This window comes from Osmia bicornis, chromosome 6 (genome assembly GCF_907164935.1).
Source record: "Osmia bicornis bicornis chromosome 6, iOsmBic2.1, whole genome shotgun sequence".
Classification (NCBI taxonomy): domain Eukaryota; kingdom Metazoa; phylum Arthropoda; class Insecta; order Hymenoptera; family Megachilidae; genus Osmia; species Osmia bicornis.
Window position 1 is genome coordinate 481,678 of NC_060221.1, and position 15,409 is coordinate 497,086.

Sequence of the window (15,409 nt, forward strand, 5' to 3'; positions counted from 1 at the left end):
ATTGGTATAGGGTAAAAAGTTCAATACCTTAAAATAGTAGAGATACAGGATAGCTTAAATTGCAAGTAGTACAAGTTTAGGATAGAGTAGACACGGAGTTAACATAGTAGTATAGGTATACAATAATACAGACTATACAGCTATACAGAGTTAAAAAAATTAAATGCTCATGCAAATATTTCAAACCTTTACACTACCACGAGTTTGATTAGTAATAAAAAAATTGTTACACGATCAAGTTCCATCGATCATTTATTCCCTCCGGTTAACGAGCGCGTACATTGTCGTTCACACTGCACAGATATGTAACGAATAATTGAGGCATCCGTCGAATGGCAACAGGCAAACGTTTCCCATCTGACACGCAATCCATTCTGCAATATTTATCCTACGCGTGTGTATTAGGATCAAATATTGTCGAACAAATAATTATTTGCTTGCATAAACAATCACTTGCTCACGGCAAGATAGCTCGTCAAACATTCATGTCGATGGAGCGATCAAAGCACTTTGAATTAATCTTAAAATTATAAAAAATATTAATAAATTCGATTCGCAAATATTACAAGATAAAATTAAATGTATCATAAGCTACTGAATGAAAACTAGTCCATCATTTTCAAAGTTTTCATTCATAGCAAGTATGTATCACGTTTCTTTAATGGGATAAGTCAAGCTGTGAAAGAAAACTTTGCGCCATTGTTTGATATATATGTATGTGCTTTCGAAATCCCATTCCATAGTGATACGTGTATTTGTGCTAGGCAGTGAAAAAGATTCGCTTAAATAACGTCACGAATGATCGATGAGAATTTCAGCAGGAACGTACGTAGATTCAGTATGTGAACATTTTCAAGCTGAAACTTTTTTAAGTGGCGTGGACAGGATCACTTATCATTCCTAAATATTTACAAACACCATGAAACTTTCTACCCCTTTCACACCCTTATAATTAACTTTCCTCCACTTTGATTTTTAAAATTCATTTACAAACGAGCGAGTATTGCTCTTTTAACAGAATGGTTTTTTGATAAAAGGAAAATGAACACAAAAGTTAAAAAGAATAGGGGGAATAGGTTTCATTGGACTGGCAAGAGAGCTTTTATTTGAGGTAATGCATCCACGTGACTCGAACGGAAATTGGAACGAGGGTAATCGATTGGGTTTCTTCTTAAATTGATCGATTACTCTCTGGATAGTTTCTATGAAATATGGTAACTGTGCTTTACTGTAAACATGGTTTTCATTTCCTCTATTTTCGTAGCTGGAAATTTTCTTTTAACCACAAGAATAGGAAAAGGACCAAAGTCACTGATGGACAGGGCATCGATTGTCTGTCACGAAAATACCATTTCATAAGCTTTCTCGTAGGAAAGCTGCATTTTCTCAATTGACTATAAACATCCCCGTCGGGAAATCTGTGGAGAAAAGTCAAACCGGATGAACTGCACCCCGAAAAGTGTTTCGTGCATACGAAAATTTCGTTTTGCCTTATGACCTTTTAAAAATCCATACGTTTTCTCAAGATCGATGCTGTCGATCCATTTTATCCATACAAATTTGGAAATGGTATCTACCAACCGATTGGACTCGAGGTACACCTTCGTTATCGCTACAAAAACGAAGATTTATGAATTGGGATTTATAGATCGTGTCCTCGACCCGATCCTCCTATGGTGTCCTCGTAAGATCCATCGAGTTTCGGCTAATGCCCGTAAGTAAGTTTAACGCTTTCTCTTGTGGAGACGGAATAACGTAGAACACGGTACCTCCATTACCAATGTGGGTGCAGTTTCCAATTTCTGTTTTCCCCACGGAACAGAGGAGTCAAGAGAATCCGCGTGGTGATCCATCAGGACGTTTGCCTTGATCAAGGTTTTGTCCTGTCTACCCCTCCGTGGCCGAGGCATTTTTAAATTTCCCATCCAAATAATTTTTGCCAATAATATTTCTAAATATTTCCAGTCCTAATGGAGCACTCAATTCCATAAAAATTCATTTGTATTATCAAGTTTTATTAGAGACATTTCCGAGAGAGAAGTTTAATATAGAATGCTATATTAAACTTGACGTTTTTTTTATCCTCCAGCGACCGAGCTGTCATTTAATTTGTGCAATTTCACTTTTATCGAGATTCGCAGTATTCGCATTAACGTGATTATATCCTTAAATACACTTGGAGCTCATTCTTGCTTTTACGCGGACCTGTTTGTTCTGTCGAGTCTACGGGAGTGCTTTTATCCTAATTAGATCGACTGAATGAAGAAATAAAATGACCGGCCAAATGGAGGACCTCAAAGGCACGGTTATTGTGTCATGCGTTAAAAAATCTTCATAAGACTTGTTGCTCCATAACCCGTTTCTTCTTCCTTTTTTATTTTGTATCAAAGCGTTTTAATTAAAACGCGCGATGTTCATGAATGAACAAAAAGTGGTAAGAAAGAAGAAAGAAAGCTTAAATAAGAATTAGACTTATTAGCTTAATTTTTGTAAATGGTCGACCATTAAATCTCAATCGTTTTTATAATTAAATACCAAAATAATAAAGAATTTTTCTTTAAAAATTAAATGGTTTAAAAATGAAAAAATTAAAACGAACTAGGAAAACTCTTAGATATGGAAAAACCTGATTTTCATAAAATGACATTGTAACGTTTATATGCAGAATGGGGAATGCGAAAATTCCTCTGAGAGATTTTCAGGAATAGCAGACGAAACGTTAAAATTGTTCGTTAGATATTCTCGAGTTGGCCGTTGAAAACTTGAAACTTATTCCTTTTCTCCATTCGATTCACGTTTTCACGTTTTCACGTTTTCTCGTACCTAGTTTTAAAGGATAGAGAATCATTACGCTCGGGAATGGGACGAGAATATAACGGATATGAAGAGTTTCACAGAATATAAAACCTGGCATGATTCGAAGCTCCCCGAGGTCGCGACACCTCTTTGTCGTCCTTCTGTAACTTCCTGCATTGAGCGTTTCCATTTCCTATCTTCTTTGCTTCTCCGCGGTTGCATTTAACCGAAATGTACTATCGGCTTGCTTACTATGTACAATGTACATTGTATTTTATCATCTCAAGGCAAACGAACCTCCTTTTACTCGAATAATGGTACATATATACTTTTCTAAAGACTAACTGTTTACTTTATTTAAGTAGATAATGAAAAAGGTAAAGTAAAAGGTTGCAAGTTTATGATAAAAATTTCACGTGTTGTCTCAAACATTAAATACTTTACTAAAATAAATATTAAAAAAAAAAAATTCAAGTTCAACAAGGTGAATACTTCTTCAAAAAAAATTATATCCCACCTAATTAATGAAAATTAATGAAACCGCTGAAGGAATTGATTAAGTAGAAAAGTTAATGGATCTGCTTAAGTTTCGTTTGAAAGGCTCAAGCTACTTAATCGACTTAAAAGGCTGTTTAATCAGCTTAAGAACGTGCTTAAGCTACTCGAGAAGCTGCTTAAGCTACCTGGTCAACTAATTAGGCCACCTGAGGAGCTGCTTAAGCTGCCTAAGGAGCTAATTAAGATGTCTCGAAATGCAAACGTATGCTACTAGACTTAGACAGTATCCTGTGTCTGTAGAGGAATCCTTGAATGTTTGCAAGCTGCCCTGAGGCTCAATTCAATTCTCCTATCACTTTCGCTACTATGTAGTTAGCTAAGATAGAGTTAGCTTAACATAGTTGACTGTACGCTAACGCCTTGGGTGTACGTCTCTTTTATACACAGTTACAGTTTCACCCTTTGGACATTAAGTTTACTATTAGATTGACGTATTAGAGTACGTAGGATGATGATGGTAAACCATTTGCAAGGTTATTATTCAACAATGATATTTTCGTACACGTCATCGAAAGGATTTATTACTCACATGAGATTTGTTACATGAAAACAGCTTGTTTCTGATGACCGAAACTTTTTAGCCGCTCGTATAGAGCGATTATCACCCATTTCGAGACGAAGAACCTTCGGCAAACGAGCAATTCGCGTGTTCCATCATATCTCTAAGGGTCACAGAACACGTTTATTCTGAAAGTATACATTTACATTTTAAACATCTAACGATCACAAACTGCGGTCTTTTATTTTAAGCTCCGAATAAGATAAGTGAAATTTCGGAGGCTGATTAGAAAAATGAATTTTAATAAAAGAAACTATTACATCACCTAAATTCACAAGTTTCTACACCTCTCATCTATTATAATGCAAATGTTAATGAACAAAATTTCAATTTTCATTTTGAAATTATTTCAATAAAACTTCAATATCAATCTCAAAAAAAAGAAAAAAAAAAAAAAATTCCATATCTCCTATCTTTAACGAAATGCCTTGCAATCAACAAATCTATAAAATTTCATGAAAATCCAAAAGTGGAACGATCCGATAACGTTTCTGACGAGGGATGAAAAACGAAAGCCCATCATCGTTCTGGATCAATTGAAATATTCGCGAACCGATGAAAACATCTCTACGTACCATGCAGCAATCTTGACCGGGTCACCTGGAAACCCGCACTGTTATCTCCTTCACCCTCTCGCAGTTACTAGACCAGTAGAAACAGGTGGCCGTACGGTCTGTGTCGAAGGGATGCGAGTCAACGGGACGGTGGGTTGTCCGTCGTCGCGACGCGCCTGCGTTCGCGTCCCGATGCACGGTTACGCTGGAGAACGTGGCCAACAGGGTGGTCGTTGGGGTTGGACGTGGTAAGGAGGGGGAGAGGGGGTGATACATGCCGAAGGGGTGCTGCAAGGAATGAGGGCCAGTGGGCTAGTAGTATTCGCGATAACGTCGCTTCAGTAGATCGTCGGCCGTCAAAGCGGCTTCTCTACGTACCGGAAGTCGAATAGATGAGGCGGCAACGGACGGGAGAGCCTCGTACCGGAAGGGAGTCGGATGTGCCGCGGTCGAGCGACACGTGCTCCTCGCTCGTACGCGTTTAAAGCCGTGAATAATTTTGATCGATCGTCGATCCCGAGGATAGTGAATGATTCTTTTCGATCTTTGGAAGTGGGCTCGTTTAAAGTGTTGTTGTGGTTGCTTCCTATGTGTCGTGTGTGTTTTTACTTTTATTATATTTTGGTGGGAAAGTTTCTGTGGCAGGAGGAGTGATGATATCGTAGAAAATCGTGCGATTAGAAATTATCGAAAAATAAAAGTGATGATATTGTAGGGAAAATTTAGGAATGTTGATTGCAAGATCGAGGAAAAATTCATTTTATCGTGTAGGTTTATTTTTTTTCATTTTGGTGAATCAAACTTTCCGTAATAAGCAAAGTGACACGGGAAAATGTAAAAATATTAGTCTATAGATTCAGTCTTCGTTACAAAAATTGACGAGAAATTTCTTTATGATGAGAATGATCAATCAACTAAAAGTTATTGAAAAGGAAATCATAAGAAATTTAATGAATCTAGTTGTGTTCGATCAGGAACCTCGTGTGGAAAAGCAAGGAACTTATTGTTCCGTATAACGTGGTAGCACTGCAAAAAAGTGAATCGTGCAACCGAGGCGAAGTTATTTGTTCGATTGTAAAAGGGTCTCGTCGTTGCCCTTTAACCATTCGAATCTGATCGTTCGCGAACGCACACATTGGTCGTAAATTAAATTCCGCGGTGGAGGAAGGAGAGAAGCTTCGAAAATCCGAGCGAATTGGAATAAAAATCTGATTTAGAAAGAATTCAAGGTTGCATTGCTGTGAAACGATTAGAGTTTCTATTCGACTTCCTTTTTTTTTCGCTGGAAGATAATTACCTTCGGATAGAGAGCGGAAGAGGGTTGAACGGAAGCTTAAGGAAAAGGTGGCAGGAAGCAACCGCGTTTCACCCTCGTCAACCAACGGCAGTTCATTTTTTCGCGCGTTATTTCATCTACCATTTGATTATTCATTTTTCGATGCAATTCATTCTTTTTTCTATTTACAGTAGATCTCTGTACACTAGTAGTAAGGTAGGTATGCATCATTTTGACAATTTTACCTGTTTAATAAAATTTTCAATTCAACAATTCATGAAGCAAAAATTTGATAAAAAAGTTACATACTAAAATAATGACCAGTTTTTAGAAAATTTTCCATCTCCGGTGTTCACTTTTTTTACAAACGTAAAAGAATTTAATTGAATTAAAATTTTGATTACGTTGTAACATATGTGGAAAATATTTGATAGAATGTTCAGAAATTTCATTACATTCCTCGTATGCTTCCACGATATTTTTTTGTTCATCGCCTCTGGATTGTTATAATTGAAAACAAATTTTCCTACGATCGATCGAGATGCCGGAATCTCGAACGAAATTGCAACATTTTTTCTTCCTTCTCGCTCACTCTCTTCGTGAATATTCAAATTCCGTATAGCTCGCTAATAAATTAATCCGACTGAGTGGCTCTCTTCGTTTTCTGGTCGGGGCTATAATAAATTGCACTCGTTAATTTTCATCTGTGGCACAAAACCGGGCAGAAAATTGCTTCGATACACGCCATTCCGGAAGGGAAATAACGATTATCCCTGGCCAAAAGGCTCCTCGCTCCCGTGTTGCCGACATACGATACAATGACACAACTTGTGAATCACTACCATCGAGCGAGGAAGTTTTATTGAATCTTTTACGACGAGTCTTGTAAGAACCATTTTACCGGCGCGGCGTTATGATTTTCCAAATTTCCATCATCTTACCGAAGTTCTATAAATATTACAGTTTCATTCTTCAAGGCTGATCTGAATCTGACGAATTCAGGTTCAGTCATAACATTTGACATTAGAGCATAGATAATTTTATCTGTTTACTAGGAAATCGTTCATGAAGATGTAAATACAAATCGATTGATCATCGAGAACACGTGTTTCATTCTTGATGGAACATTTTCAAACATATAGTAATAAAAATAGTTACCCCACAAAAAGCGATAATCCACAAATTTACTTTTCTTTCGAAAAAAAAAAAGAATGATTTTCCGTTCGAACGTCAATATTTAATCTATCTTACCAGAGAGAAAAAAGCACTAAAAAATTTTCACAACGAAACTGCATTTCGTGTAGCGTTGACTACCAACGATTCCATGAAACCCTCCGTCACTTTTCCATCGCGCCAGCAGTTGTATTAAAAATCGAACACTATCGAGGGATCGTCGATGCGTAAATATTTCAACGAGTTTCAAAGTAAGTTCCCTGCCAAACGGTCCAAGAGTGTTTGACAGTAGGATCGATAGGGGATGCGAAAAAATACGACGAGAAAAATATTTTATCCCTTTGATTGCACTATAGATCGTATCAGCTCCCGTGGAAAGTTCTTTTGGCTTAACAATTTAAATTAGTCAGTCGAATCGGTACCTTCAACTTTTACAATCTGGAACTTCTATTTAGGAGCTTTTTTCCCTCTTCAATCGCAATTAAAAGAATAAATTATTTTAAAATACAAATAATCAGCCTATTGACCAACGTGTGCAAGAAGCTGACAATAGAGTGTCTCTTAGAAAAAATAATTTTTCCAAACCTTGATGTATCATTTATGATTTAATAACGAGTGAAATTAAAACGCCGCCTAGTCGTGGTCGCAGATGCTGGAGCATCTGTGGATAAGAAGAAGCTATTCGTAGATCAGTCGTTTTCTTGAGCGATGATCGGCTCGTCGACGCCGAGGATCGATCGCACGGATCCTTACGAGGCCGTCGTCGACACCTGTTACGAGGAGCTTTTGTTGTTCGCCGCTGCGAACGATACGAGTGCAGCCTGTGACAGGGTGCGCTTCACCGTGTCTGGAATATTAAACGAGACCGAGTACGATGGCAAGGTGGTGAACGAGACACGATTGGACATCGACAACAACGGATTAAACAATTGGTGGGCCATGTTGGCCCTTGTACTGGTGCTGGGTACAGCGGCTGGTAACATCTTGGTCTGCCTCGCTATAGCTAGGGAGAGACGGTTGCAAAACGTTACCAATTACTTCTTGATGAGTTTGGCGATCACTGATTTAATGGTTGCAGTCCTGGTAATGCCTCTTGGGATACTCACCCTGGTTAGAGGTGAGTTTTTAATACTTTTCTAATTTAATATATCGTTTTATTTATCAAAAGCCTATTAATACCAAAATTAATAAATTGTTGATTATTCAATGGAAATAATAAAAATTAAGTGTGCTACAATTAAGCAAAAATTATAAATAAGGGTTGTTTTTTCAGAAGGAAAAATGTTGTTCTCCTAATTACTGTGTCTTTACAAAAGGTTTGAACATATTAGTATGCCCCCAATTAATGTGCCTATCCATAAATAATAGACATCCCTTACACAAAAACCAGTTTAATTACATATCGAATGTTCAGCTTGATTCGATGTCCAATAATCAATTAGAACGAACATATTCCAACATGGTCAACTTCGTTCCCGAAGGACATTTTTCCCATTCTTTCAGTAATTACAATCGTCATTCTACAATCTGACATTTTTTAATTACGATTCCTACCGTATTTCAATTTACCAAATTGTTATTTCGATTGTTGATTTTTTCACTTGGTCGAGTTTTATTTAAACATCATAATTTTATTGTTAATTACGATGGTTAATATAAATTGATTGCGAGCATGCAATCATCGATTTCAATTTGATGACATAAAAGTACCGCAAAATAGCATTTATGATATATTAATTTAAAGCATGAAGTTTGATAAAAATTACTATATAAACATTTCATTGATAATCTTAATACAAAATGGCTGAATGCTAATTATAAAACCCATTGTTTATTCCAATAAAGAACTAGCCAACTTTCAACGTTTCGAAATCTGCCTGTTGATATGCAACATGCAGGGCAGGCGCAGGTTAATTATGTATGAGATCTCTACGCCTTTGGCATCAACCCAAGATTGTCTATTTTGAGATCTTAAACGTTCTGAAATCTCTATAACCCTCTGATGGCGGGCAGCCACTTAAATTCAATTTTATACTTTATCTTATTTTCAATATCACGTGTCGTTCGTACGTCGAAAACGAGTCCCGCGTTGTGAAATGATAAAGAATTTCAAGAATGCGCAATTTTCACGGTGTATCTTTTTTTAAGACATTCTATATACGAAAGAATTCGTTCAACGTGGATCGCGAAGGAACACCACCTACCCAGCACTGAAATGGCTGTACCGAATTGCACGACTCACACTATCTTCCTCGATCAAATTCTCAGCAAATAGTTTCGAAATTGATGCTTAGAGTTTGCGTCCCAAGACCAAACATTTTGAAATCCTCCATCCCTTCCGTTCGAATCTCGTTACGGAAGGAAATCAAGGGGAACTAATGGATGAAGCGTGAAGTTCAGTGGAATCTTCAATAATAAGAAGACAAAGTATTTGAAAGGTGAAAAATTCAATATAACTGAATCGATGAAACCATATTCCAAGGAAATTCATTCATTTATATAATTAATATTTTGATGACCTCGGGTTTTGTAGAATAACTTTTGCAATTATAATTTGTAATTAAGAAACTAAGAGTAACGAAGACGTTAATGGAGATTCTGGGAGAAGTTATATTGAACATCTCGTACTTTGTTTTTCAGTGGAATAGGTTGAAGGGTGCAAAGAAAGTTTCCAGGTATCGTACGTTTTTTCTTTCAAAGCAAATTGATGAAAAAAAAAGTGTTATGAACCTGGCAATCATAGAAGAGCTGAAGCGTTAATCGATTACCACTTCATTGCCTCTTTTTACAGACATTCTAGCTAAAGAGGAGAAAAGTTGAGGAGTCGCCATTTCAGAAGTAACTTGAGAAAAACTTAACTTCAAGTCATCCGTAAAAACACGGAATTCATCGGCAAAAAAGTTAATTGAACTGTCTCTCTAGTCTATTTTCTGTCACCTTCAGCTAAATCCTTGCTCCACTACTTCTACGTAATATACCTCATTTATAACTTTTATTATTAACTATAAAATTGTCGTTTATAAATTTGCCCCAAAAAATTCCTGTGAGTACGCAAGATTCGTTTTTACTCCGAGGTTGTTTGAATTTTCATTATCCACTTGAATTTGCGCAACGCGAAAAGAAAACATTAATTGTTAGCAAAGAGGTCGATCCACATCAAGCAAGAAGAAGCACTTTCGCGGAGGAGTGTCGAGCGGAAACAGCAAGAAATCCGAGACGAATGGCACTTCCGTCGACTTCGTGAAAACTGACGAGATGCTCGTAGACACTCCGAAGAGTAATACCGGCGAAATTGTCGACAAGCTAAGTGGCCAATTTGTAGCGTCCTCGATCTCATCCTCGACCATCATTTTTCACCTATTTCTACCGACTGAACCCCTTTTTAACCCTTCCGAGACAAAATACTTATCAGTATAAAAGTTGCTCCTACTTGAATCTCCTTCTAATAAGCAAATAGTAATATAATATTTGATAAGAAAACAAATGTGACAGAAAAATTACCCTCTTTTCAATTTATAAAAGTAATTTCTAATTTGTCAAGTATCAAAACTCAGGAATTATTCAAACAAAATGAAATTGACAATTCGTCCTATTTTAGTATCGTAGTTTAGGACGTGGATAAAAGAATCTCTTAAGAAGTATACTTTGGTCTATTTATTCTGATCTAGATTCAAATTGGTCTATTTATTTTGCCCTAGATTAAAAAGTAAAAGCCGTTGTTAATAATTCGCGTCACCGGGTAACTTTGATCAATCCCGAGTCGATAAATCCGATCGATTGCAAGGCAGCTTACCGAGGTAAAGCCGTCTGATCCAAAGATAATCTAGGGGACAATACCGTGGATGAACTATGAATATTCAATACGAACAGACGCGTAAGAGCGTTCCTCGTATCTTTCCAATCGATAGTGCCACATTCATTGTGGCTCTAGAAGAGCATTGAAAATCCGGAATTTCGAAGATCCATCCTATGATTTCCATGAATATTTTCGTTCACTTCGAGGCACGCCCGAAAACCTAGGTTCCCATATAAGCACTCGATTCAATATTTTATTGACGATGAATTTTGTCAAATTTTTGGTAAATTGTTTTTTACATTCCATAATGACTTTTAGTCGAGACCTTTTGGTTGTTTTGATCTATGTTATTTTTTTATCCTATTGTTCTTTTTAAGAACTTCGTAAAAGTCAACAGTGGTGTTCTGGTTCTGTTTGAAATAACATAACGATACATGGAATCGGTATCTACCATCTGAATCGCGTTGAACACAAGTTTGCTCCAGTTCGATGCATTTCCTCGAAACAAAAGGTAGTGCAACATGCAACCTTTAATCAATGGTATTGCCTTTATGTTATTTCCAGTTAAAAAATAACTGAGTTATCGTATGCAACTTTAAAATTTAATTTTTTTTAAATTGCTCTTTCAGTTATTTGCTTTTTATTATTAATGTAATAGTGATGCCATTTTTCTATTAATTTTATAGAGATTTTTATATTCCAACAAAGACTTTATTAGCATAATTGACTAATTAATATTGAGATGGATAATTAATTCCGTCAACAAGGCACCCTTAAGTGACGATAATCGCGTGTTAATTACTGGGCGGTTCTTGTGGACAATCTATTGGCTACATACTGCATTCCAGATTGGCAGATGTCCGTGCATCCACCATCTTCAATATATGTACATATAGGATAGGCTGACAGCAAACGTTTCATGAACGTTGATAATTACAGCCAATTTTGCGGTGATTGATCCTCAGAAGACGCAAAGATTAATAGTGACTATATTTATCTTTGATAAGATGAATAATTAATTGATTGGCTAAATTAAATATTGATTGAATAAAATTTCAAAAATTTGGATGTGGTCAGCTGTGCAGCAGCAGAGAATTATAAGAACATTAATTGTAAATTTCAGCTTTAATTACCATAACATTGCTGAACACAGCTTTCTCACCGTGCGTACATTAATTTCCCTCGATGCAGAATTTATGACGCTGTCACCGCAATTGAAAGCAGACCGAACGCGTTCAAGAAAAATAGGAAAGAAAAAGGGGAGGAATACGAAAATTAATCGTGAGATCCTTTGACGTTTACAAACAATCCTTTCGTAGCGTGTACAGGAACGAATTTCAGCATCATATTTACATTTCAAAGTTGCACGTAAATGCATGGACCTCGCATAAATATGAATAAATCTGAAACCTTAACCTCAAGCTTTCAGAAGGGGGTGAGATGAAAAGTCTTAGGTTCAGTGCAATAAAAAAAAAAGCAACAGGTTGAAATAAATTAAAGATACATAAATAGAAATATAACTTTACCTTTCATTTATGTAATTTTTCTTCTAAGGAAAATGCAAAGAAATATACTTCAAAGTGTCTATGTTTATGATACATTATATAAAAATCACTGTACAAGCACGAAGGAAAAAAAAAAACGTAGCTGTTCGGTTCAATTAATTCAAACGAATTCCTCGCTATTGACGAAGAAATCAAATATTTATTCGCGTGTTCTCGAGAGAGTTCCTTTGAGACGCTTGCTCGTTCGCTATTTGAGAGGACGAAGGATCGTAGAAGGATCCAGGAAGAACGGTGAAAAATGATCGCTCGCTTGCTCGCGAATGTGAATCACGCTCGAGAGAGCAAGAAAAGAACGATGAAGAAAGCAAGGAAATTCGATCGTCCTGGAAAAAGCTTTGCTACCAAAAAAGGATCGCTGCAGTCGCCAATTTCTGGTGGTTTTTCTTTGAAAAAATTTCTCTGTAAGATTTTGTAAAGAAACAGCTGCTGTTGAATGAACGTGATTGCGAATAGTTCATAATTTCTTTTCACCTTTCTTCAGAAACATTTATTCAATCAATTATTCAGTTAATTAAATATTCAAGTATCTAACTGTACTATCCTCAAGAGCTACTTATTTAATTTGTTTAATATTTACCTAATTCACTATTAAACCATTTATTATATTTTCACTCTAATGGTATAACAAGATTAGTTTCATATCAGGTACATAATGCATCTTGTATTACACAAGTTATGATCCTTACGTGCATCCGTAGCAGGATTTATGCTTACTTTTGAAGGGAATCTTGCGAATATCGCATTAGACCTCATAATGTAGCCACAGAGAGTATCGTAATATACCATGGTACAATAAATCTTCTAGGAAATCCCCTAACAGATTGTCTGGTAAATCCTACCTACCATAACGAGACTTATAATATCATGCTGCATTCCATAATTGAGTAAATAATAGCAAAGATGTTGAAGCTAAAGTTAAATGTATTATTTTTAAACGAAAGGGTCTCATATATTGGAAGAATAATTTTAAATTTTAATGAAATTAAAATTGGGATTCTCTCCATGGTCCGTCGTCCGAGGGTTAAGAAAACGAAATACCTATTAGTCTACCTATGATCATACTTAATCCTCGAAAGATCTTTGCTTTTCTTGAGAAATATTTCAAAGAGATTCTGTAATGTGCAAAACCAACAAGAGTAAACTCGTGTCTCCCGTTTTTCTTATTTCAAGTCAACCAACCGAGATAATACGGTTTCTTGTGCATTTGTAATTTCTCCACGAATCTGGATATCACTTTAGACCGATAAAATGGCAGTCAGTCGAGGATCTCGTTAAATTAAGCGTGCGGTTTCTTAATGGTACGTGAAAGAAGAAATTTTAGGAGAATGTTAGATTTAAAGTGGTTCTCTATATCCTCATGATATATTACATTTACTCACGAATTTCTCAACACATGATATATCAATTTAAAGCTTAAATATCCATGAAAATGACTACATAAACGTCCCATTAATATTTTTAATACAAAATGATTGATTCTTCATTGAGTCATTTTTCTGAAACCTTAAGCTTTAATTTGATATACCATAAGTGGCATTTTTTGATACTTTTATGTCATCGAATCCCGTCAGACTTCCCATGTTTCAAGCTTAACCAATTGATACGTATGTTAGCGATCGATCACCGATTTCGTGAAAACTGTTCCATGAGGCATCATGTACGTTTCACAGCTTGTTCGTGTATTGCCTTCGAAAAAGGGTGGCACAGTTTGCCGTTATCCCGTAACACGCTTCGTTAGTCCCGAGCGACGCGACGCACGGTGGAGCGCGAAACATTCGTGCTCGTTGCATCGCGTTCCGGTATTGTTCGATGCCTCGTGAGTTCCGGATGTTTCATCCTGCACTTTACTCGTGACCTTTCCGCCAACGTTTCGCACCTGACTCGCATTGTCCCGTGTGTAATTTTCTGTGAAATTGAAATTCGCCGACGCTTCCTCGCATCATCCACGTTGGAAAATAAATTGGTGAGCCATCTCTTTATTGTAAACTAAAATTTTTCAAATTTATCATGTCGGATATTTTACTTATTTTAAGTATAAAAATTTTCAGAATTTTTGTTAGAAAGTCAATATATTGTTTCGCTTTTGAACACAATATTTCTACGAAACTGATGGCATTGGCTAAACGAATGAGGATCCATTAGGTAGACGATGGAATGCGCTGCTTTGAAAACGTTGCGTTTCGATGTTCTTGAATCCGCTGGAACTCGATTTGAATCGATTACACAGCAATCTGACCGAATGGCCAGCGATCCTCTTAAATTACATTTAATCCCCTCTGATTCGATTCGATCCGTTTCTGGATTCCTGGACTCGCAACAAACCCTCCTCGAGTTTATCTTGACTCACGCCTCGATCGGATAACTCTATCTTGGACATCCTTTAAGCTACTTCAAAACTCTTGCAATTTGAATTCAATCTGTTCTGATTTATTTGTTAAACTTGTCGTCGACTCCTGTTGCTTCTTCTTCGAATATTATAGCATTTAAAGAGAATAATTTATTATTTTAAATGAACGGTAGAACGGTTTAAGTCATTTTATTTAAGAGAAAAGGATCTTGAAATGTTGAAATGTATTTAATATGTCCGTGATCATTTTTCATCGAGTTCATTTTTTTATATTAATTTAGAAGATTTTGCCTGAATGTAGTGACATTCGGTTCATCGCATTCGAAGAGTAAAAAGCGAATTCCCACGAGTGAATCGAGAGCCACGGAATTCCGTTCGACGAGAAACGATTATTAATGATCCACTTGCGACAATAACGCGTCACCGACCACTCGAGCTGACACTTTTCCCGATAATAATGATTAATCTGGTGAAGTGACTCGGAACTTCTTCGAGACGCTTAACCTTTTCACCTCGGTCAACTTCCTTCGATAATGGCTGATTTTTATTGACTCTGTCGAAACTACCTCCATACCGTAACCATTTTCAATCTTCTCAAGAAAACAAAAGTTATTAACAACAAGTTTGCTACCAGTACTTGGCTGGAAATTTATTCTTACAAGATATTTTCTGGAAGAAGCAACAAAATTTCAAGCACGATGCTTCTATTCAAGTTATCCAAGCGGTCGATTAATAAATATTGATGTAGGTGGTTAAAAATGACCACGAGGCAGTGAATCGATCAG

The 15,409-nt window shown here is 36.5% G+C and overlaps 2 protein-coding genes across 6 annotated transcripts in view; one reads left to right on the forward strand and one right to left on the reverse strand.

The window, feature by feature from the left end:
- The window catches only part of LOC114879627 (pickpocket protein 28-like), a 38,463-nt gene that overhangs the window by 3,968 nt on the left and 19,086 nt on the right, over window positions 1-15,409 (reverse strand). For 2 of the 5 annotated variants that reach the window (XM_029194702.2, XM_046286056.1), the window contains exons 1-2: window positions 4,489-4,575; window positions 3,884-4,041 (exon numbers count right to left, since the gene is read on the reverse strand). The exons of the other annotated variants lie outside the window; for them this stretch is intronic. In XM_029194702.2, the coding sequence (XP_029050535.2) occupies window positions 3,884-3,963 (80 nt within the window). In that variant the 5' untranslated portion in view covers window positions 3,964-4,041; window positions 4,489-4,575. Of the gene's footprint in view, window positions 1-3,883; window positions 4,042-4,488; window positions 4,576-15,409 lie in introns of those variants that run through there. 5 annotated transcript variants of the gene reach the window in all.
- LOC114879626 overlaps window positions 7,507-15,409 on the forward strand; it is a 43,121-nt gene continuing 35,218 nt past the window's right edge. Inside the window, exon 1 of the mRNA XM_029194700.2 lies at window positions 7,507-8,033. Within this exon, the coding sequence (XP_029050533.1) occupies window positions 7,625-8,033 (409 nt within the window). The 5' untranslated portion in view covers window positions 7,507-7,624. The remainder of the gene's footprint in view (window positions 8,034-15,409) is intronic.